The 23,914-nt window shown below is 50.2% G+C and overlaps 3 protein-coding genes, 1 long non-coding RNA gene and 1 pseudogene across 4 annotated transcripts in view; 3 read left to right on the top strand and 2 right to left on the bottom strand.

Moving 5' to 3' along the window:
- Positions 1–117: 117 nt before the first annotated feature.
- Positions 118–2,855, top strand: LOC136375845 (uncharacterized). Its single transcript, XR_010746110.1, has 3 exons — positions 118–376; positions 704–836; positions 2,747–2,855. It is a non-coding gene; the product is annotated as an uncharacterized lncRNA (long non-coding RNA).
- On the bottom strand, positions 1,683–3,052 carry LOC136375844 (coiled-coil domain-containing protein 34-like; annotated as a pseudogene).
- Positions 3,053–10,092: 7,040 nt separating this feature from the next.
- On the top strand, positions 10,093–14,550 carry GCHFR (GTP cyclohydrolase I feedback regulator). The gene is made up of 3 exons (XM_066342223.1): positions 10,093–10,472; positions 12,650–12,744; positions 14,050–14,550. Exons 1-3 carry the CDS (start codon positions 10,437–10,439, stop codon positions 14,174–14,176), a joined length of 258 nt encoding a protein of 85 aa, XP_066198320.1. The 5' UTR covers positions 10,093–10,436; the 3' UTR covers positions 14,177–14,550.
- An 89-nt stretch (positions 14,551–14,639) lies between these two features.
- The window catches only part of DNAJC17 (DnaJ heat shock protein family (Hsp40) member C17), a 70,233-nt gene continuing 60,958 nt past the window's right edge, over positions 14,640–23,914 (bottom strand). Inside the window, exons 6-11 of the mRNA XM_066342221.1 lie at positions 23,783–23,879; positions 23,280–23,323; positions 21,645–21,719; positions 21,084–21,164; positions 20,195–20,305; positions 14,640–14,891 (exon numbers count right to left, since the gene is read on the bottom strand). Of these exons, the coding sequence (XP_066198318.1) occupies positions 14,769–14,891; positions 20,195–20,305; positions 21,084–21,164; positions 21,645–21,719; positions 23,280–23,323; positions 23,783–23,879 (531 nt within the window). The 3' untranslated portion in view covers positions 14,640–14,768. The remainder of the gene's footprint in view (positions 14,892–20,194; positions 20,306–21,083; positions 21,165–21,644; positions 21,720–23,279; positions 23,324–23,782; positions 23,880–23,914) is intronic.
- Positions 16,086–19,050, top strand: C6H15orf62 (chromosome 6 C15orf62 homolog). The gene has a single exon (XM_066342222.1). The coding sequence runs from the start codon at positions 17,418–17,420 to the stop codon at positions 17,976–17,978; it is 561 nt and encodes a 186-aa protein (XP_066198319.1). The 5' UTR covers positions 16,086–17,417; the 3' UTR covers positions 17,979–19,050.

The raw sequence follows: 23,914 nt of genomic DNA, 5'->3' as shown, positions 1-23,914 counted from the left end.
TGATCGTGACGTCATTAAACGGCGCCATCAATACCGCCTCGGGTTAGGAAGGCGCGGTAAGATGACTGTATTAGGCTGCGCCTCCCGCCCAAGTTTTTTCCCAGGGACGAGGCCGTGGGTGCGGACAGAGGGACGGAGCCAGCAGAGAGGCGGGAAGCGGGAACGGGGTGCGGGAGAGAGGGGAAAGCTGATTGGATCGGATGCTGCAGCAGAAGTCCCCGCGGTCTGGCCAGCTGGGTTACCGTTTCTCTTCAGGCACACCAAATTACCTGCTGTTCCTCCAATATCTTTCTACCTTCGCATCTACTGTGGATTCTGCCTAGAAGGACCCATTCTCTACCTGAAAAACGCTGCCCCTTCCCACCTATCCTTAACAGTCTGTAGTAACTCTGACTTCATTTATTTAGGCATAACTTGTTTATGAATTTTTTCTGAAACTATGTATTTACTAAACGCTAGGCAATAGCACCTCGCGCAGAAAAAATGACAACATAAAAATTGTTGGTTGGCTACAAGAAGTCCCTGAGTCCCCAGAGCCAGCTGCTTAAAAACTCTGCACATCGCAGCGCTAAGAAAAATAATTTTTCTATGCCCACTTGTGGCCTATGGACCTTTTTATAATTCCATTATATTCGTGATTTTATGTAACTTCTTGTAATTTTAGAAACTAAATACAGTATTTTATTTTATTTATTTATTTTAGAAACAAGAAAGAGAGAAGGAGGAAGGAGCAGGAAGCATCAACTCCCGCAGGTGCCTTGACCAGGCAAGCCCAGGGCTTCGAACCGGCGACCTCAGCATTCCAGGTTGACACTTGATCCACTGCACCTCCACAGGTCAGACAGAAACGAAATACAGTATTTTATGGCCTATTTGATTGTCAGCATTCTTTAAGAGTTAAAATTTGGTGCCAGCTGAAATATCCAGAGCAGTCCTCCCCAAATGTTTGATTAGATATATTAATTTACCTTTTAATTGTGAAATATTTTACATATATGAGTACATTTAATGTATATGTACATTGTAAAGAATAAAAGCAGTGAGGTATCCACCCAGTGATGGGATTCAAATAATTTAACAACCAGTTCTCTGCCCTTATGACCGTTTTAAGTATAAAAAAACTATATACCAAAAGGTAGTTTATTATATCATGCTTAAATAAGAACAATAAAAGAGGTACACAAAACTAGGTTATAAGAAAGAGTTTTAAAATATTAAATAATACCTGAGGAAAAACAAAGTTGTTACTTATTTCTGGCCCTGGCCAGTTGGCTCAGTGGTAGAGCAAATGCCCAGATGTGGATGTCGCAGGTTCCAGGTGAGGGGGGTAGAGGTGGAGAAGTCGCGTCTCCTGTGTGCCCTGACCAGGAATCGAACCCAGTACTTCCACATGATGGGCGGACGCTCTACCGCAGAGCCAACCGGCCAGGGCCCCTTGTTCATTCTTTTTTTTTTTTTTTTTAAGAACACAGGAAAAATTGTTGGTTTTATTGATATCACAGTGGTTTTAATACAGAGCTAAATGCAAACACAATCGTTGATATTCAGTCACTTCTCCTGCAAAACAATATGTCAAGATAACTCTGAAGCATTTATAAAAGTGGAAATGTACAAAATGTCTTCCTTAATTAACTCTAAGGAATCCATATATTAAATGGAAAAATTTGAATTAATTGTCAGTCACTCAAAACGTTGAGCTATTATTGACTGAACAGAAAAAAACCAATTTCTGATTTTAAAATTCAATAGTTACAGGTAAAAGAATATAATTTCCCATATCTACTATCTCTGTATTCTGCACAGAGTTCCAAGGCTAAGATTGCTTCTGGCTCTATGAATTACCAAAGATTGTGACTTGTGTGGCTGACTTATCACAGGCCGTTTAGTTTTCTTTCCTGACAGATCCTTAGCTTCTTTGGAAGGAGGCATATGAATTGGTTTCCAGGGAATTGAGTTATAGATGGCTGGTTCTGGATAAGAATTTCCACTGTAAAAACCTGTAAGCCTCCCATTGGCATAACCATAGCTCTCTGCAGCTGGACGAGGCTTGCTTTTTTTTTTTCTTTCTTTTTTTTTTTTCTTTCTTTTTTTTTTTTCCCCCAGAGACAGAGAGTCAGAGAGAGGGATAGATAGGGACAGACAGGAACAGAGAGATATGAGAAGAATCAATCATTAGTTTTTTGTTGCGACACCTTAGTTGTTCATTGATTGCTTTCTCATATGTGCCTTGACTGTGGGCCTTCAGCAGACCGAGTAACCCCTTGCTCAAGCCAGCGACCTTGGGTCCAAGCTGGTGAGCTTTGCTCAAACCAGATGAGCCCGCACTCAAGCTGACGAGCTCGGGGTCTCGAACCTGGGTCTTCCACATCCCAGTCCAATTCTCTATCTACTGCACCACCACCTGGTCAGGCTATTTCTTTTTTTTTTTTTTTTTTCCAGGCCATTTTTTTATTAATTTTTTGTTCTCTTTTCTTTGCTATTCATTCTTTTTCTGAACCCATTCCTTATGCTTTTCTTCAGCAATTATCATTCTTTTTTCACATTCTTCCCTTTTCTTTTTTCTAGCTTTTGATTTAATTCCTCTAGAGCTTTCTGTTGCAGATGATCACATTCTTCTCTCCTTGCCAACAAACCACACTTCCCATGGTGTCAGGCTGCTGTCTGGTAGGAGCACCTGTTTCTGCTCTTCTTGGTTATCTCTGGAGTCACCCACACTGGCGCACTCCTGTAACTCCATTTCTTCCAGGCCCGCCCTCTAAGCCCCGGGGTCGTGAGCATCTGCATCCAGTTCTTCATCCTCTGCGTCACCATAGTCGTTGTCAAACGGGAAGCTGCGATGGCGGAGGAGAGACAACCGCGACGTGGTGGAATTGCTGCAGCTCAGTGGCAGCGATGGCGAGTACACTGCCACATTCTCCAGGCCCTGTCTTTGGGTGTCTGCTGGCAGGGCGGAGAAGGTGCCCGAGGATGGCCGAGATCTGGTCCTGCCGTCAGCGGGCAACTGGGTGTCGGAAGGGGGTGAAGCAGCCCCCCACTGCCCCGCCGCCCACATGGGGCCCGCCAACTTCAAACCCACGGAACGGGGTCAGGGACGTACTCTCGCCCCTTGTTCATTCTTTTTTTTTTTTTTTTTTTTGTGGCAGAGACAGAGTCAGAGGAACAGTCAGACAGGAAGGGAGAGAGATGAGAAACATCAATTCTTCGTTGCGGCTCCTTAGTTGTTCATTGATTGATTTCTCATGTGGGGGGGGGGGCGCCCTACAGCAGATTGAGTGACTCCTTGCTTGAGCCAGCCACCTTGGGGTTCAAGCTGGTGAGCCTTGCTCAAACCAGATGAGCCTGCGCTCAAGCTTGCGAGCTCAGGGTCTTGAACCTGGGTCCTCCACATCCCAGTCCAACGCTCTATCCACTGCGCCACCGCCTGGTCAGGCCCCTTGTTCATTCTTAAGAGTTTATTTCAATTAGTACCTCTTGAAATACACTCAAAGACTAGTTATAATTGTCCTGGTGGTGAGAAAAGAGGGGCTTTTTAATTTTTTATTTTTATTAAACTTATTATCATTAGTTGATAACATATAATTTTCAGGTGTACAAGATAATTCGACATCTGTGTACTCTAGTGCGTGCTCCCCACATGAAGTCTAGTTTTGTTCATCATATATTTGACCCTTGTAACCCAATTCACCCTCTCCCATCCTCTTTCTATTGTGGTGATCACCATTCTGTTGTCTGTATCTACCAACCAGTTTTGTTTTTTGTTAGTCTTGTTACATTTTGTTATTTCACAAATGAGTGAAATCATAGGTTTTTGTCCTTTTCCTTCTAACTTACTTCACTTAGCATAATACTGTCAAGATCTATTCATGTTGTCACAAATGACAATATTTCATCCTTTTTATGGCTGAGTAGTATTTCATTGAATACATGTCCCACATCTTCTTTATCCATTCATCCCTTAGGATGTTTTCCGTGTCTTGGATATTGTAAATAATAAAGCAATGTGCAAAAAATAATATAAATGGAGCCACTTTATTTATATATTTATTTTTAGAAAGAGAGAGGGACAGACAGAGAGGAAGGGAGATGAGAAGCATCAACTCATAGTTGTAACACTTTAGTTGTTCAGTGATTGACTTCTCATATGTTCCTTGACCAAGGGACTCCAGCTGAGCCTGTGACCCCTTGCTCAAGCCAGAGACCATGGGCTTCAAGACAGTGACCTTTGTGGGCTCAAGCCAGCGACCTCACACTCAAGCCAGCGACCTTGGAGTCATGTCTATGAGCCCATGCTCAAGCTGCAACCTCAGGTTTTGAATCTGGGTCCTCAGCAGTCCAGGCCGATGCTCTATCCACTGTGCCACCAACTGGTCAAGCAAAATGGAGCCACTTTAAATAATATAAACTAGAAAGCCCGGCAGTCATACGAAATGACCGCTGTTCTAGATATTATAAATTGTAATTAAAATGATTTGTGCAAAGGTGTCTGCTAATTCAAACTGAATTACCCAGGGCAGGCGGCGAGGACGCCCCTTTGCTTAGTGCCCCACGGGGTTTCCCCCTTCCACTTGCTTAATTGCTTAAAGTAGAGTGCAATGAAGGAAACCACTGGCGGTACATTTCTTAAGAGCCACCGCTAGCTCAATAATTAAAAGTGATTTAAATAATAAAATGTTAATTCACATGTCAAAGATCTCTGTACACAACATTTCTTGTGTAGATCTTTCCATCATTTTTAAGCTCGCCTTGCAGAGGACCATCAATTATTTTTAATTTAATATTCATGTCACCAGAGGAATGCTCAAAAATTAAAGTTTCTCTGTTTGAAACTTTTAATCCTTTTTGCGTTTCGGTCAGCATTACTCTGTCGTTTTTTTGCATTTCTTTCCTGCCTTTGTTCAAGGGACTCATTTTGTCGAGACAGGCTTTTTTGTCTTGCATCTGAGGCAAGCCTGTTTCTCTATGCTCATCAGTCTCATTTTGCGGAGAAAGATGCATTTGCTCTGCGACTAAAGCAAGCCTTGTCTTTCTCTGCTCAGTGGTTTCTTTTTGTCGAGAAAGCCGTTTTTGTGCAGCTTTAGCTCCTTTTCTCTCCTCTTCAGTGCTGTATTTTCTAGGAGGCATTCTTAAAAGAAATTACGTTAAGACGTAGTTTTTATGTAAAACAGATGATTGCCAATGCAAACAAATGTTCACCTTCCCCCTGACACACTCAATTTGTGTTCAGCCGTGGCAACTTCACCCCATTGGCTAGTACAGTTACGTAAGCAACCAATAAGCTATCGGTGACAAACAGACACTTAAGCCGCATATAATAAAGATGTGATCCCCAGTCAGGGCACATACAAGAATCAACCAATGGCCCTGGCCAGATAGCTTGGTTGGTTAGAGCATCATCCTGAAGCACAGGTTGCTGGTTTGATTCCCAGTCAGGGCACATACAGGAACAGATCTATGTTCCTGTTCCTGTCTCTTTCTTTCCCTCTCTATTTCTCTCTCACTAAAATAAATTTTTAAAAATCAACCAATGAGCCTGACCAGGTAGTGTGCAGTGGATAGAGCATCGGACTGGGACTTGGAGGACCCAGGTTCAAAACTCTGAGGTCACGGCTCAAGCGCAGGCTCATCTGGCTTGAGCTTGGGCTCACCAGCTTGAGTGCGGGCTCACTGGCTGGAATGTGAGTTCATAGACATGACCCCATGGTCGCTGACTTGAGCCCAAAGATCACTGGCTTGAAGCCCAAGGTCGCTGGCTTGAAGCCCAAGGTTGCTGGCTTGAGCAAGGGATCATTTGCTCTGCTGCAGCCCCTGGGTCAAGCATATATGAGAAAGCAATCAATGAACAACTAAGGAGCTGCAACGAAGAACTGATGCTTCTCATCTCTCTCCCTTCCTGTCTGTCCCTATCTGTCCCTCTCTCTGACTCTCTCTCTGTCTATGTCACACACACACACACACACACAAAATTAACCAATGAATGCATAAATAAGTGGAACAATAAACTCTTGTGTTTCCCTCATTCTCTCTCTCATTAATCAATAAATAAAATAGTAATATAAATTGAGCCTGAGCTACCATTCCATTCCAGAGGCACATCTATGCCTCAAACCTTTGGAATGTTAAACAGGGCAAATTAACCTTTGGACTAGGCCTAAAGCAACATTGCATTCCTAAAGAACTTTTTGCAAAGATAACAAGAAAACAGATATTCTGCCTTCTGGACTGTTGACTATGGAATGAAAATTAACAACATTGTTTAAAATTAGCATCACTGGGCCCTGGCCGGTTGACTCAGTCTTAGAGTGTTGGCCCCATGTGTGGATATCCTGGGTTCAATTTCCAGTCAGGGCACACAGGAGAAGTGACCATCTGTTTATCCTCCACTTCCCCTCTTCCTTCTCTCTCTCTCCCTCCTCCTCTCTCAGCCAGTGGTTCAGTTGGTTCAAATGCATCCTCCCCAGGCTCTGAGGATAGCTCTTTGGAGCCACTGCCTCAGGAGCTAAAAATAGCTCAGTTGCAAGCATCGGCCCCAGACGGGGGGGGGGGGTGCTGGGTGGATCCTTGGTTGAGACACATGAGGGAGTCTATCTCATTATTTCCTCTCTTCTCAAAAAAACCCGAAACTTTGTGTCATATGTTAGTTTATCTGCATCAATAGAAATACCTTCCTAAACTGATGTAATTGTTCCCTTTCCCTTTCTCATAAATACACTTTGCCTTGTCATCAAAAAGAAAAAAAGAAAAAGAAAGCAGAACATTATCTTGGCTTCTGCCTAAATCAGTGCTTCCCCAATAGCTAGTTTTTTTTATCTCAATAAATACTTGTTGACTCTCACTTTGGCCTTTTATTTAAAAATTTTTATTTATTCATTTTTAGAGAGAGAGAAGGGGGGAGGAGCAGGAAGCATCAACTCCCATATGTGCCTTGACCAGGCAAGTCCAGGGTTTCGAACCATCAACCTCAGTGTTCCAGGTCGACGCTTTATCCACTCCACCACCACAGGTCAGGTGGCCTTTATTTTTAGATTAAGTGTTTTCATATTAAAATGTTTTTAATATCCATTTCCCCTATTTTTTCTCAATTTCTAAAAACAGCATGTTTCTTTTATAAGAAAAAAATATTAATTTTGGAGGGAATAAAAATTCATTTCTGCCTGACCAGGCAATGATGCTGTGGATAGATCGTCAGCCTGGAATGCTGAGGACACAAGTTTCAAGACCCAAGGTCGCCGACTTGAGCACAGGCTCGTCCAGCTTGAACATGGGCTCACCAGCTTGAGCACGGGGTCACTGGTTTGAGCGTCGGTTCATTGACATTACCCTATGGTCGCTGGCTTGAAGCCCATGTTGCTGGGTTGAGTCAGGGGTCACTCACTCTGCTGGAGCCCCCAGTCAAGGCACATATGAGAAGGCAATCAGTGAATAACCAAGATGCTGCAACAAAGAATTGATGCTTCTCATTTTTCTCCCAGCCTATCTGTCTGTCTGTCTCTTTCTCACTTAGAAAAAAAAAATTCATTTCCTCTGTTGGAATTAATCTTTTTATCTTCCTTTGCTTCTGAGGCTTGGTTACCTCCATTACACTTAGTTCCATGATTATTTGCTTTCTAGTCCATCTGCCTCACTGGACTCTAAGACAAGGTTCATGCCTGATTCGTCTCCATGTCCCTGGGGCCTAGCACAGCTCTAATGCAGAAGCCATCATAAAAGCTGAATAGAGGAAGGAAGAAGAAATGACCAACATCCAGGCCCTGACACTTTGACGATGTTTTCATGATGAAAAGCTGAGTTGTGGAAGAACAATTTCTCCTCTATTTATAGGAGAGGAACATCTGCCAGATAAACTGACTACAGCAAGAGGAGAAGCCAGATGGGCAGACCAAGCGAGGGAATTCATTTCCTCCTGGATATTAAAGATGTTATCTGGCTGGTGTGAGGCTGCCAGAGCAATCAGCAGTGGGATGGGTGCTTCTGGATGAAATTCTCTGTCTTATGCATCTGCAGATCAGTTTTGCAAATGTAATAAAGCCCTGGCAGCCTGAGACATGCACTACCCTTCCACCTCCTCCCCACCCCTTCATAGTGCAGCTTGAGAGAGGAGATCAGAGGAGACAGATCCTAAACTTCTGTTTTGCTCTCTCCCCAGAACATGATACCCTCATCTACCTGGCTCTTCCAAGAGTAGCAACATAGTCAAATGCCTTAGGTGTGCAACAAGAATTTTTAAAACATGCAATACCTGATTATTTGATCAGGAGCATTGATCTCTTTTCCCTCAAATTGTCAAATTAAAAAAAAAAAAAAAAGACACCAGGCCCTGCGTAGTAGCTTAATTGGTTAGAGCATCATCCCGATAGACCAAGGTTGTGGGTATGACCCCTGGTCAGGGCACATACAAGAATCAACCAATGAGTGCATAAGTAAGTGGAAGAACAAATCAATGTCTCTCTCTCGTTCTCTCCCTTCCTCTCTCTTTAAAAGTCATACGTTAAAAAAATAATAGCCACCAGTGTGAATGAATCAAAATTATACCAATTATTTTTTCAGATCAGAAAAAAAAATATTTTTTTGATGTTCTGCAGAATTTTAGTAATTAATGTGTATATGCCTCAAGATGAAAAAGGCTGCCTTGGGATGGTGGGCTTACCCCTGTTTCTAACCTCTCAGGTAGTGATTTTCAACCTTACTTTCCTCACTTTACTTTATAGTATGACTACCCTCATTTTTATCTCCAAACAATATATTTCTTAGTTTTGCAAATTTGTGGTTTATGTAAATAGAATTGTTCTGTATTTTTCAAAAATTTGCGCTGAGCATTTTCATTGCTATACAGTTTCTGTCCTATGAATTGAGGACTTACAAGAACTTGAATATCATCACTGGTGGCCTAACATTGGCATTTTTACAGTTTGAACTCAGACCCTGCTCTCTGCTTTCAGAGTTAAGACTCCACTTCCTTGGACTTGGAAACTGCCTTCAGAATAAACATTTTCTCTGTGCTGTTTGATTTCTGTTGATAAGAAACGCAAAAGCTTTAGTTCTACAATCTCAGACTAGACAAATCTAGAAACCCAAAAGTTTTTGTTCTACAATCTCAAACTAGACAATCTCAAACATTGACAAATGCCTAATCGTTGGTTATCCATTGCTCTTGTATCACAGCCCCACTTGCTGAACACTGAGGCAGCCACGGTTGAAAGTTCATTACGCTCAACAATTGACAAATGAATGATGTAAGTTTCTGGTCTTGTTTTCCCTAACAACCCATTTCATAGATGATCAGCTGCTAGCAACTTATATCTTTTATTTAAATTTTTTGATTGATTTAAATGGAGGGAAGAGAGAGATCGATTTGTTATTCCACTACTTATTCATGCATTTCTTAGTTGATTCTTGTGCGCCCTGAGCAAAGATTGAACTTGCAAACTTGCCAAATCCCCATGACGTTCTACCAACCAGACCTCTACCAACCCAGGCAAGGCCTGCTTTGTTTTTTAAAGAACCAATCACAAGACAAAGAATGTTGAGTTGTCAGACTTTGTTGGCTACATCCAGATGAGGGCGTGGATGCACGGAGGTGAACTCGCTGCCCCCTCAGTGATGACTAGTGCGGGGGAAGTTGTTTCTTTTGCCCCAGGTGTTGCCTTGTGATCTCCGCTTGCGCCACGTCCCTCCGTCCCTCCAGCTCCGTGGAAAGCTTTCCAATCTGAGGGCCAAATTCTGTTGGTTCAAGTCCGTCAGGCTTGGCACTCAGCTAAGCGCTCACTCAGTTCCTCTACAGAGCTACTGATAGCACCACAGAAATGCAAGATGCAGTTGCTGTGCTAGGAATTACAGCCAGGGAGGCGGAAACGCGCAGCGCACCCTAAGTGGTGTTTTAGCTGCTGTCACAAGCCTCCTGCCCCTATCTTTCTTCCATTGAAGGAGTCTCTGGAGAACGTGTCTTAGGGATGGGAAGTGGGATCTGCTAAAAGCTTCAGAGCTGTCCCTGGGTGCAGTGGACTGGAGCTTGGGAGGCTTCAGCGGGGTCGCCGTTTGCTGCCTGCTCTGCTTCATTGGGACGGGGGAGGAGACCAGCAGAACTTTGGAATCTGTTACTGGAAGAGTTGCAGTAAGAGCGTGCAATGTCAACACGCGCGCTGGGTGCCTCAAGGCAGCGGGTGCCGGAGCGGCCCCCCACAAACAAGCACCTTCTCAGTGCGCTGCTCCACGGCAGGGGTGGGCCCTGGATCGCCAGGTGCCAGTGCTGCGTCATGGACGCCCGCTCCTGATTGGCCGCCGCTGCGGTCATGGGCCGGGCGCACCGAGATTGGCACTGCTAGAGCCCAGAGCCGGAGTAACGGGACTTGGGACAGCGGGTCACAGTCCCGGAGCTCAAGTACTGACGTTGACACCAAGCCCAAAACCCACGTTGGAAGCCTGTCCAGGACGTTCACATCATGCCCTACGTGCTCATCAGCACCCAGATCCGCATGGTGAGTAGCCCCGCCTGGACAGTGGAGTTGGGGTCGGGTCCGGGCCTGGGGACTGCTGCCGCACTTTGGCGCCTCCCTCCAGAGCAGCCAGAAGCTGTCTGGGACACGCCCCCTCGGCCCGCCCGGATCCCGGGACTTGGAGCTCTGGCCGCCCCGCACCTCCCGGGCTGCGAAGGAGGGCAGGTGCGTGCGTCCTCGCAACCCAGCGAGCTCAGGGCGCTTGTGGCTGCAGGACTACCTATCCGCGGGAAACCCTGCCCTCACACATACAACACCCACTGCCCTACACAAAGCCGCTCTGCAGAGGGGAAAAGGTATAATAATCTGAGGGAAAGAGGTCTGGAAAAGAAAAGGACGTGCTAAGACGCTAAAACGTAAGCCAAGTGCCTGCCTGGTCCACCCACAGCTGCTGACTGCACCTTTAAGCACTTCCAGGAAGAGCTGTCCTTCAGAACTTAGGAAAGAAAAAGAAAGATCTTCCTGCCCATGAAGAAAGGGGAGACCGCCGCCCATAGGGTTAGAGGGGAGAACACCATTCAGGGGTCGATTCCCTCTTTCTCTAGATGCAGTTTCCTAGTCTAAGAAGGTACTGGTTGCTCCAGGGGTCCCCTTTTAGCTTCAGAATTATGATTTGGTCCCCCAGCTGGGTACAGGATGCTCCTCTCCCCTTTTTCACTCCCCAGTGCTTTCGTGACCCATCAGAGGGGGACCACTCCCTGGGGTGAAGGAAACAGGCAGGCTCACCACAGGACAGGAGGTTTTGGCAGTGCCCTGGGCAGTGGTTTGAGAATCAGGCAGTAGGGCAATTGTTAAAATGTGGACTCCTGGGCCCTTTCCAGACCTCTCAAAACACTCTGAGCCTGAGGCATGGATATTCAGTGCTCCTCAGATGATTCTTTTTCTTAAATATACAGGCAGTTCCTGGGTTACAAACAAGATAGGTTCTGTAGGTTTGAAAATGTATAAGTATTTATATGCACAGAAAGGTAAAAATAAATGTTATACAAACAATTGTCTAAGTTGCATTTAATAGGTAAATGTACTTATTCCAGCTGACATACAAATTCAACTTAAGAACAAACCTACAGAATCTATCCCATTTATAACCCCAAAGACTGCCTGTATCAGGCTTTTTTTTTTTTTTTTTTTTGAGAGAGACAGACAGGAAAGGGACAGAGATGAGAAGCATAAATTCATAGTTGCGGCACCTCAGTTGTTATTGCTTTCTAATATGTTCCTTGACTGGGGGGCTCCAGCTGACCCAGTGATCCCTTGCTCAAGCCAGCAACCTTTGGGCTCAAGCCAGTGACCATGGGGTCATGTCTATGATCCTATGCTCAAGCCAGTAACCCCACGCTACTTTGGGGTTTTGAACCTGGGACCTCAGTATCCCAGGCCAACACTCTATACACGGTGCCACTGCCTGGTCAGTCTCAGCTTTATTGCTATATAATACACATACCATAGAATTCACCAATTTAAAGTGTACAATTCAACAGGTTTTTTAAAAATAGCATATTCAGAGTTGTGTAACCATCATCCTAATCAATTTTAGAACATATTCCATCACCTTAACAGTCACTCATCATCCCCTCCCCTTCAGTCCCCCAGGTAACCACTAATCTACTTTCTGTTGTAATCTGTGATCTTTTACTGGCGTCTTTCCCTTACATAAGTTTTCAATGTTCATGTGTATTGCAGAATATACCAGTACTCATTCCTTTCTATTGCAAATAAGATTTCATTGTATGGCTAATACCACATTTATTTGCCCATTCAGCAACTGAAAAACATTTAGGTTTCCACTTTTTGGTTATTAATAATGCTGCTACCAACATTACTGTACAAGTTTTTGTGTGGACAGGCTTTCATTTCTCTGCTCTCAAGCTGATCCTGACATACCAAACACAGGTGGTGGGTGGTGCTTGGCACGAAGGTGCCAGTTCAGGCACTGCCTAGCTCAGCTTGGAGGGACTAGAGAAGCCTCGTATTGCTTGGCTGGGTCATTGTCCGGCCTCACCCTTTCCCAGCTTGTTCTCAGTCCTCAAGGTCCCTCACCAACCCCTCCAGCCTTCACCTGAAGCTGGCTTGGGGCCAGCTGGCAGGGGAGGAAGGAGGTAAGACCTGCCACCTCCACCTGGCAGCCAGCCAAGCATCCACTGTGACTTACCTTGCAGGAGGTGGGCCCCACCATGGTGGGCGATGAGCACTCGGATCCAGAGCTGATGCGGCATCTGGGGGCCTCGAAAAGAGGCGTCCTGGGAAACAACTTGTAAGTTGTGGCATTCTTAAGTATCGTCTCCTCACTGGCCCCTAGACCTGCTCCTGTTCCTTTCACACACCACCAAGACCAGGGCCAATGCCACTACTGCCCAACCTCAGGGCCTCTGCCTGCCTCCTGGGGCTCTGTCCTCTTGTAGGGTCAGCCTCCTGCCTGCAGCCTCACAGCCCCCCAGGCTTACTCTGCAGGTTTTCCCACTGGTCCTCCCTCACAAGAGAGCTCAAGGACAAAGTCAAATCCCAGGACAAAGTCCCAGGACAGAGTCCCGGTCCCTGGAGATAGGATTATGTAAATGGACTGTTCCCTGTCCTGTCCTTTTATCTCCAAGCTGGAGGAAAAGATAGGCAGAGGAATAGACTTCTGTCCTAACGAGCCGGCTGATTAACAAAGCTAAGCCCTAGAAACAGGGAGCAGGCTGCCTGGGTCCTACTTCCAGCTCAGCCAACTGCCTGGGGACTCGGCCACTTCCCTTGGCATTCTTCACACCAGCTCTGAGTCTGAACAGCGAGTGCTGCTTCCTTTTCTGCCCCTCCCTCTTCATACCATGTAGGCGGGGAGAACCTTGGCTCCAGAGGCTGGGACTCCTTAGAAGTGTCTCCAGAGTGAGCCCAGTTCAAAGGGGGCAGCACAGGGGGGGCGAGCTGGTGCCAGCCCCTTGGGTCAGTGTTGGAGGACTGATGACAGCCCCACCCCTTTGCCATGAGGAATTTGTCTGGAGATGCTCAGCTTGGGGCTTGAGCCCTTTATCTACTTGATGGCCCTTTAGAATCAATTCCCCCTTCAAGAAGGAAGAGCAAGCATTTTCTGTGCTAGGGAGAGGCGCTCAGAGTCAGAAACTATTAGGGGCTAAGCTGTTGTCTGAGGACTGGAGGGCTGCGTGGGCCACAGGAGGGGCCAGCAGCCTGGGCGAGGACCCTGGGGAGAACAGCCCGTTCCTCCTGAACAGTGCAGCAGCCTAGATCACATGGGGCTGTCATCAGACTAACACGGGTTCTACTGTCTGATGACATCGGGAAAGCTACTTAAGCGCTCTGAGTTTTGTCATTAATAAAATGGGAACAATAATAGTGCCTTCCTCAGGTTGTGGGAGGAATAAATGAGATACATGCACAAAAAGTCCTCAGCAGAGGAAGGATGCAGGGACTGTGCACTTAGCCTGGACCTTGGAATACATCAACAGATATCAGTCACTGCTATGAGCATTCTGACCAGGCGTGGTGTTCGCAGACACTAGCTTTGTAGGGGAGCCTGCACTGTATACTGCCTCACGCTGCCCCTTCCTCCTTCTGTTCACAGTTATGAGTACTTCGTCAATGACCCTCCTCGAATAGTCCTGGACAAGCTGGAACGCAGGGGCTTCCGTGTGCTGAGCATGACGGGGGTGGGCCAGACGCTGGTGTGGTGCCTGCACAAGGAGGAGTGACCCTCACTCTGAGGACTGGACAGGGCACCCCTTCTTTGAGTGGTTGCCACGGGCCCTGATCCCGAGCCCCTGCCTCACTCACTGCCCTGCCCCTCTTCCAAAATCATCATTTTTCCCCTTCACCTAGCATCACGGGCCGCGAATGGCCTTCTCTGAAACCTGTCTTAGAAGGGGTCAGGGAAAACAGGCCCCTTGCCTTGGTGCCCCCGCTGCCCCTCCACCCTCCGGCCTGGCCGAGAGTCCTGGAGGAGTCCATGTTTATGGGTAGGCTGAGGGGCTGGCAAGAGCCAGGCTGCCCTTGGCCAGGAGCATGGCCCCGGACTGGGCGGGTGGACACTGTGTAGCTAGTCCAAGTCAATAAAGGGCTGTGACGAGTGGTGATCCCAGCTCTGTGTGTGCAGGGGCTCTCACCAAGTGGAGCGCCACCCCGGGGAGGGAGAACCAGCCTGGGCGGGGCCTCTGAAGCAAAGCCCAGAAATCAGGGCCACACTTGGACAGGCCGGCACCCTACACCTATATATGCAAGAGGTAGACTTAAAAAAAATTTATTGGTGGGATTTAAGAAAAAGGCTGTGGGTGGTAGGGCTGGAGGCTACGTGGGCTGCCCCACCTTGTCCTCCTGCTGCATCTGGGCGATCAGCTGCTGCCGCTCTGCTGCTTGGCGCATGCGCATCATGACGAGGCTTTCGTAGTCCCTCTCGGACACCACTGAGCCCTGGGGGACAGAGGAGGCACAGGCAGGTATCAGGGCACACCCACAGACTCCAGACTTGGTGGACAGGACCTAGGCACTGCGACAGTCGAGTAAATGCCCAGGAAGGGAAGGACCTGAAGCAGTCTGCAATCCCAATTCATCCATGCTCCTTCAGAGCAAGCAGGCCCTTGACCTCCAGACTAGTTTCCCAGCCCATCTGAACCTGTTATCACCCCCAGGTCCTTTAGTCTCCAGTCAGCTCTGGTTCATCTCTCCCAGGTGATTCACTTCCTTCCACGCCGGCCAGACCCGCTTCTCCCTTCACTTCCTCCAGCCCTCCAGCCCACAGCTTCTGCTTCTTGCAGTTTCCAGTGCAGGGGAGAGGTCAGAGGTTTACAAACCCATCCTGCTCTGCCAGGCCGAGGCCAGGGCACTACACCCTCCCAGCTGTCCACATTCCTTGTGGTTTGGCTCCTACTGAGCATACAGGAGAAGGAAGCCCTACCCTAGACACTCACAATCAGCCCTACCCTAAAAAAGAGAGACAAGCACGAGGCTGGCTTGCCTCCTAAAAAACACATGGGGGCAGGGGGGCTGGCCTGATAGCTCAGTTGGTTAGAGCATCTTCCTGATAATGAGGTTCAATCCGTAGTGAGGGTACACACAAGAATCAACCAATGAGTGTGTAAACAGTGGAACAACAAATTGGTTACTCTCTCTCTTAAAAAGAAAAAAATATATATATCAGGGTTCCTGGAGCCCTGTAGCTTTTTCTTTTATGATTTTGCCAGCAGAGTGCAGGGGATTAAAGACTGGTATATTTTAATAATCAAAAGAATTATAAACAACCCCCTTACTGGGCCAAGGCTGTGAGGCAGAGAGGCAGTCTACAGTGCCAGGATCCCTGAGCTGCCAATCCCACGCCCTGATAAGGTCTGCAGTGGGAATTAAATCACTTCCTCCCTCGGGGCAGCGGAAGCTGAGTGAAGTGTGACGCCCACCTGAGTTGCCACAGAAGCGAGCCATGCCAGGGGGCTACAAAGCAGGCAAACGTGTGGAGCCCTGTTCTGTGTATGCCAAACTGGTCCACTCTCGGAGAGTAAGTTAGGAGGCCAGTTTGGTGGTCAGTGACCCAGAAAATAAGAAGGGAGTGGCTGGTTAAGATGCCAGGCCCTGGCCAGCTGGTTTGGAGTGAGGGGTGTACATACCAGGAAGTGTTATTCAGCCCAGATCCCCTGCTCCTCCCAGCAGCCCGTCCTCTCCACTGGGCTGCAGAAGCACTCCCAGCCAGGCCCACCTAGCTCAGCTCGGCCCAGAGTACTGCTGACAATTCAGGGCAGTCCCACATGGCCGCCCCTCCACAGAGGAGGGACCTCAAGTGAAGGCCAAGCAGCGCGTGGGGAAGGACTGGACCCCAGGTTAAGAGGCAGCAGACCTCTGCCCCTCAGCTGCGCTCTCCAACCCTGAGGCCAGCTGGCAAACCAAGAAAGGATGAGGAAATGGAGCAGCTAGACTGGGTGTCAGGCCAAGGGGAGGGCAGTTCTCCCCTCCCCAAGGAAATACTCCTCAGCTTAAAAAACTCAGTCACCCTGGCATGCCGAGCCCAGCCCTGGAAGGAGCCAGCCCTTTATTGGCATGGGCCTGCTCCTCATTAACACACCCTCTGCCTCCTTCCCCCGCAACTTCTAGGCTCTGTTCATGTGGGCCTGTCCCCAGGCCCAGGGCTGAGTCACCCACACCAGCAACAGGTCTCTTCCTTCCCCAACAATTGTTCTACCTCTCAATTAACTGCCGCCTTCCCTGACCTCCCACCTCCCAGACACACTGGGGGCTGGGCAGCCAGGCCTGCCTGCTAGGGCCCAGGGTGGTGGGGAAAATGGAAACTGTGGTGACACACAAAGCAGGGTGCTCCGGACGAGTCCCCAGAAGAATCAAGCTCTCCAGTGGCCCTGGGGTGTCGGCCAGGGCTGCCCAACCCCTGCACACAGATGCTGCAATTAACTCAGGGCACGAAACCGGGCTTCCCACCTGACTGAGTCAGCTGAGAACAACACACCTCCACGCCACACCAGCACAACCAGCGGGCACTCATCAGCCAGGGAGCGCGGCAGAAGGAGGCAGGGGCCAGGAGAGAGGGAGCTGGGGCCACGAGGAGCTGGGGCAGGGGAAGGCGCACGGGCGGCTCGGCCACCTGAGAAGACCCATCTCTGACACCCTGGAGCTGCTCTCACTCGGGCTCCTGTAAGTGCTGCTTCTTCCTCTTCAGGTTTTTTCCACTGCCCTCTCAAGTAACCAGGCCACTCCTGTCCCTCTGGGAAACTCCCGACACCCGGGACTCGCAGAACTCCGCTCTCCTCTTCCTGGGACCTCATTTCACCACCAAGAATGCTGGTCCGAGGTCTGTGCTGAGCAGAAGGCTAGAGGCCTGTGCTGGACGCCCACGTGGGCTGTCTCCCAATCTTTGTCATTCACTGCTCTGGCAGGAACCAGATGGTCCCTAGCCATTCTTGAACTGGACTTCTAAGGACTGCTGGCTCCCTGGGTCCCATGGAAACCTGGCGGAAAGGCTCCTTCCGCAATGCCTCCTTCTTCAAGCGGTTGAGCCTGGCGCGGCCTCAGCGACTCCGGCGCCAGGGCAGTGTGCTGAGCCAGGCCAGCATGGCTGGCGGGGACCACGAGGAGTACAGCAACAGAGAGGTCGTCCGGGAGCTTCGAGGGAGGTCAGATGGCCGGCGCCTGCCACTGTGGGGGGACGAGCAGCCCCGGACGACCCTTCTGGCCCCACCCAAGCCCCCGCGCCTTTACCGAGAGAGCTCCAGCTGCCCCAACATCCTGGAGCCCTCATCTGCCTACACTTCTGCCTACTCAGCTACCCTGCCCTCAGCACTCTCCCTGGCAGACACCCTCCATGAATACTCTGGGGAGGACCTTTCGGACACTACCTCCTTCCAGAGGACACCTGCTTTGGACCATAATGATCCCTTCTTCTCCTTCAAGGTGGACCTGGGGATTTCACTTCTTGAGGAAGTTCTACAGATGCTGAGGGAGCAATTTCCCAGTGAGCTCACTTCTGAATGGGGTGAGGGTGGGCAGAGGTGTGGTGACTAAAGGACTGAAAGCCTTGGGACCCAGGAAAGGAAGGCACAGTCACGGATTAAGAAAAAATTGGGGGCAGGAATCCAGGGCTGCCTGCCCTCGGGGTCCTCAACAGCCCTCCAGCTCACCCCAAAGTGGAGGGACAGAGGTGCAGAGGCAGACTGGAAGTCTGTGTGGCGGGCACTCGCTGACAGGGCCCTGAGCCTGGCTGGGCCGGGAAGGGAGGCCATGCCTGCAACTGCAGGGCCCAGGCAGAGGTCAGCAGAGGGAGTGGGTGACACAAGGGGCAGGTCAGGAAGTGGAGGACACAGACTGGAGAGATCAGATGGGTGGCACCCTGCCCCAACCCTCTCTAAAGCCACTGTCAACAGAGAGGCTACAGGACAGGTCTAGGCAAAAGTCCAAATGGGGCCTTAAAGGGAAGTGGGGAGGCCTGAGGGGAGAAGAATGAGACAGGCTAGACTTGTCCAGTGTGGTGGCTGTTTACATTTCAATAATTAAAAGTAAGCAAAATTAAAAATTTAGTTCCTGAGCTACACTAGCTGCATTTCAAATACTCAGCAGCCACACATAACTAACAGCTACCACGCCGAACAGTGGAGGGTGAACAGTAACATCACTGGATAAAATCCTGTTGGATGGAGCTGGCCTCAGCCGTGGCCTGGTGGGGACGGTGGGAGCGAAGGGCCTGCAGCGGAAGGAGGGTGGCAGAGCAGGAGGGCGAGGCATGGAGAGAGAGAGTATTCCTTAGAGGAAAGCCACACAAATCATTAGCAGGAAAGGGGGCATGAGAGACTCAACTCCCAGAATTATTACTGGTGGGAGTCCTTGAAAGTGCGGCAAGAGCAGTGGCAAGTCTCCCTCCACGCTGGCCCCACGAGAGCACTGGAGGACTGGACCAGGTGATGGATACGAAACCAGGGCTGTTCCTGTGAAGAGGCACAGCTGTCTCCAGAACCCTCCACCAGGACCGGGCAGCTCTGCCTTGCCTAAGCCCTCCGCAATGGGGCCTGCCACCCAGGGCCGGGCCACTGGGTCAAGGCCACACACTGGGCTACTGCCCCACACTGTGGCTTGGCCAAAAGACTTGAAACCAGAGCTCAGGTTGGCTGGGCAATTCCAGGTGTGGAAGAGTAAGAGGGAAGCTTCCACTCACTGCTCCCACAGCCGAGCCTGTGGCTCTGTCTCTCCTCCTCCTGTGTGCATGAGCCCGGGGTGGGGTGGGGGGAGAGGCACCCTCTGGATGCAGGAGACAATAAACAACATTCTGTGTAATAGCCTGTGGGGTGTCGTCTGGGGCTGTGAAGTGTTGGGACTTAATGGTGAGGGAGTGAGTTCTCAAAGGAAAGGTCTCGAGCTGGGCTCAGCCCAGTCACTTTCTTCCTCTGTCCAGGGTCTAGGACACACCCTCAGAGCTTCCCATTCTCACGGCCAGCGAGGGGCAGGTAGCAAAGAGGGGTGGAGTGACTGAGCAAAGGCCTTGCTCACCCACCGAGGGGCACCCTCCCTCATAGGGGATTGTGAACACATCAGTCTAGGCTCCCACACAGACGCACAGGCCATTTCAGAGAAGGGAGAGCTCTTGGCCTTAAAAGTCTCTGTCCCACCAACATGGGGGCAGATGTGACTAGGGCCACCTTGTGTATGCGTGCGTGTGCATAGCTGTGGGAATGAACAGCTAGTGCTCAGAATGCGTCAGCTGAAGTCTTTGCTTCCATGAGTCCAGCCAAGGCAGCAAGCACCCCAGTGTCAGCAGGTAGCTAGAGTTATTTCTAAAGAGGAAATATCACCTCTTGACAGTAGATCCTGTCTGGGGAAGCCCCAGATGCACCTGGAAAATGAGCTGGGGACAGAAACAGTTGCCCTCGGCCTCTTCCCTTTCCCCACAGCACCGGGTTGCCTAAGTGCCAAATGCTCCACACCAAAACCAACATCTACAGATGCTGCCCCAGCATCCTGGAAAATCACTTCGGGTGATGATGAAGGGCTCCAACAGGAGGCCGGGACATGGAGGGAAAATCAGGTCTAAGCATTCTGTGGGGTGGGGCCCACCGGCACTCAAACAGGAAAACAGGCCAGCACGGAATCAGTCCTGCTGTGGTTGGGGGGCCTATCTCACTCCGTTGGGATGAACTGGATTTGCGAGAAAGCTCTGAGAAGAGCCAAACAGGAGAAGAGGGTTCCCCAAACCCTCAGCAGGCGCGCACGTGTCAGGCCTGGCTCCTTACCTTCGACTGTCCTGGATGGCCAGGGCCACCCTTGCCCTGGGGCCGTCCCTCCAACCAGGAAATCTTCAGGGGGTTATCGACGAGGCCCACTTCATTCTGGACAGCCAGCTCCTGCCGAACACAGCATCCAGTTAGTCCCGTCACTTCAACTGGCTAGAGTGAGCCCCTCTACCTTCACAGAAAGTACCAGAACCAGCACTCTCATCTTCCAAGCAAAGCTGAGCAACCTTCCTGTATGGTGTGCTAGAGCTGACCCTCCTCACGGGTGAGTGGGGGGCTGAGCCTTCCTGTATGGTGTGCTAGAGCTGACCCTCCTCACGGGTGAGTGGGGGGCTGAGCTTTCCTGTATGGTGTGCTAGAGCTGACCCTCCTCACGGGTGAGTGGGGGGCTGAGCCTTCCTGTATGGTGTGCTAGAGCTGACCCTCCTCACGGGTGAGTGGGGGGCTGAGCCTTCCTGTATGGTGTGCTAGAGCTGACCCTCCTCACGGGTGAGTGGGGGGCTGAGCCTTCCTGTATGGTGTGCTAGAGCTGACCCTCCTCACGGGTGAGTGGGGGGCTGAGCCTTCTGACTGGGTAATTGGAGAAGGGGGAAAGGCAGTGTGAGACCCCCACCTAGAGGCGTGCCAGCTGCTGGCAGAGTGGAGGGGCTGGAGCCGGGCAACAGGTAATGAAGTTGGTCTGTGTTCTCCTTTATCCCAGAGCATAATCCCACCCATTCCTTCACTACTGTGCCCAGACTCCTGGGACTTGGGGGACCTCTGGAGGACTTTGGCTCTGAGCTGGCCCAGAGATTCCCTGGGAATATGGATACTTAAGCCTAGGGTACCCACAGAATTGACTCCCTGACATTCCAGGGCAGGGTGCCCCAAAGCCCCACACATCACTCACCGCAGCCTTGAGGGTTGCAAACTCCACCACGGCGGTGCCGGCCTTCCTCCTGGAGAGCACCAGGTTGAGCACCTCCCCATACTGTGGGGACAAGGGAGGCCCCGCTCAGGACACAGGCAAGTCTAGGCTACCCTGAAATAACTTCTTGTTTCCAGGCTCTCGGAGACGCGAGACCAGATGGGAAGGAGAGGATTTTTTTCTGGGATGCAGGAGAGCAAAGGGACTTAGCCCGGCAGAGTTGCAAAGCTGCCTCAGTGACTGACAGTGGTGAAGAGGACAGGGCTTCTGTGCCAGGCGCCTACCTCCTCTCTCCCCACACACTCAGCTAAGCCCTCTGCTTCTAAGACTGGCAAGAGCCTCCTGGGCAGTGAAGGTGAGACAGGCTGGAAGGGACACACGGCAACACAAGTGAGAGGAGGGTCGTGGGCTGGGAAGATGCTAAGCTGTCCTATCGTTTACAGACAGGAAAAAAAAGGCAGGCAGAGGTGTTAAGGGAAGTGAAGGCCTGAAGACTCTGGGTTTGGACTGAGATGACGGCAAGAGGGAGTCAGCGGGGCAGACCTTCTGAAAGAGCCGCAAGAGGACATCTCTGGAGTAGCAGCCTTCGGACCCATCCTCCTGGCACTTCCACTTTAGCTGAAAGACAGCAGGGCGTCACCACCGCATGCCAGCCTTCGCCTGAGCAGTACAGACCCCGCACTTAAGCTTCAGTCCCAACAGACTTCCTCCACTGGTAATCGAGGGCGCACCCTCCCCAACAATGTGTTCCCCTTAAACGCAAACGAGCAGGGCGGCCTGCTCAGCACAGCCATGACTCCAGCCCATAAGATGCTGTCTCCCGAGGGCTTCCGGGGAGTGCTGCCTGCCGCAGTCAGGGCGAGAGCAGCTTCCCCGACAGTGGGAGGATGGGAGGATGCGGACAGTGGTGCTGGCTCCCAGACTTCCAGTGTTCCCACGAGAACGCCCCCCCTTTCCTTTTTCTGTCTTTTTTTAAAAATTATTTTTATTTATTTATTTATTTGTTTGTTTGTTTATTTATTTATTTTTCTGAAGCTGGAAACAGGGAGAGACAGTCAGACAGACTCCCGCATGCGCCCAACCGGGATCCACCCGGCACGCCCACCAGGGGGCGATGTTCTGCCCATCCTGGGCGTCGCCATATTGTGACCAGAGCCACTCTAGTGCCTGAGGCAGAGGCCAAGGTGCCATCCCCAGCGCCCGGGCCATCTTTGCTCTAATGGAGCCTCGGCTGCGGGAGGGGAAGAGAGAGACAGAGAGGAAGGTGCGGCGGAGGGGTGGAGAAGCAAATGGGCGCTTCTCCTGTGTGCCCTGGCTGGGAATCGAACCCGGGTCCTCCGCACGCTAGGCCGATGCTCTACCGCTGAGCCAACCGGCCAGGGCTTATTTATTTTATTTTTTATTTTTATTTTTTTACAGAGACAGAGAGAGAGTGAGTGATAGACAGGGACAGACAGACAGGAACGGAGAGATGAGAAGCATCAATCATTAGTTTTTTGTTGCACATTGCGACACCTTAGTTGTTCATTGATTGCTTTCTCATATGTGCCTTGACCGTGGGCTACAGCAGACCGAGTAACCCCTTGCTTGAGCCAGTGACCTTGGGTCCAAGCTGGTGAATTTTTGCTCAAACCAGATGAGCCCATGCTCAAGCTGGTGATCTTGGGGTCTTGAACCTGGGTCTTCCTCATTCCAGTCTGACGCTCTATCCACTGCGCCACCGCCTGGTCAGGCATTTTTTTTTTTTTTTTTTTTTTTTAGTGAGACTGAGACACAAAGAGAGAGGGACAGATAGGAAGGGAGAGAGATGTGAAGCATCAAATCACAGTTGTGGCACTTTAGTTGCTCATTGCTTTCTCATACATGCCTTGACTGGGGGGCTCCAGCTGAGCCAGTGACCCCTTACTCAAGTCAGCGACCTCTGGACTTAAGCCAGCAACCATGGGGACATGTCTATGATCCCACACTCAAGCCAGCAATCCAACGCTCAAGCTGGTGAGCCCACGCTCAAGCCAGTGACCTCAGGGTTTCGAACCTGGGTCCTCAGTGTCCCAGGCCAATGCTCCATCCACTGCGCCACTGCCTGGTCAGGCTCACCAGAACCCCTTGAGCCACAGAAAGTATCAGTTCTTGCTAAGGAGACGGTATGAGTGACTCATGGATCCCAACAGGGCTCACCTTTAGCTTGGGAGTTCCTCTGCCTTCAGGATTTTCTGCCTTTCCTAGAAAATTTGGGGAAATTAACAGAGTATGAGGGAGAGAGTTCTCCCAAAGGAGACACTGCCCAGGGCCACAAGGACCTAGAAAAGGTCACTTCTGACCAAGGGCAGTCTCTGCCTCCTCTGAGGAGCCTGGTGAAGAGGTAGAGGCAATGTGATGCAGGGCTGTGAACACCTTCTGGGAGCAGTACGTAGAGATATAGACCACACAGTTCTACTAAACAAAGCATCCCAGAGCCTCTCTCCTGGTGACTTGCTCCAAAATAGAGCCAGCCCTACTTAGGACTAAGATATACCAAGCCAGGAGATCTAGGGCACAGGGAAAAGCAAACAGGCCCCAGAGAACAGGTAGGAGGGACCAGTGACATGCATCCCCGTGGGGCGCCCCCAGGGTTCCAGCAGATGGAAGTCTCCACAGAGAGCTGCCTCAGAGTGGGAGGTGACTGAGTGACGGACTCGCACCTCTCAACCTCTGTTCCTGTTCTTGGCGTATCTGCTCCTGGATCAGCCTCTGCTGCTCCTCCAGCTGCCGGGAACCCTCTTCTCGCAGGCGTTCGATCTGCAGAGGGGAGGGTTGTGTGTGGGAGGTGACAA

The sequence above is a fragment of the Saccopteryx leptura genome, chromosome 6 (assembly GCF_036850995.1).
Source record: "Saccopteryx leptura isolate mSacLep1 chromosome 6, mSacLep1_pri_phased_curated, whole genome shotgun sequence".
In the NCBI taxonomy this organism is placed as follows: Eukaryota; Metazoa; Chordata; class Mammalia; order Chiroptera; family Emballonuridae; genus Saccopteryx; species Saccopteryx leptura.
This window is presented reverse-complemented; position numbering and strand designations above follow the sequence as displayed.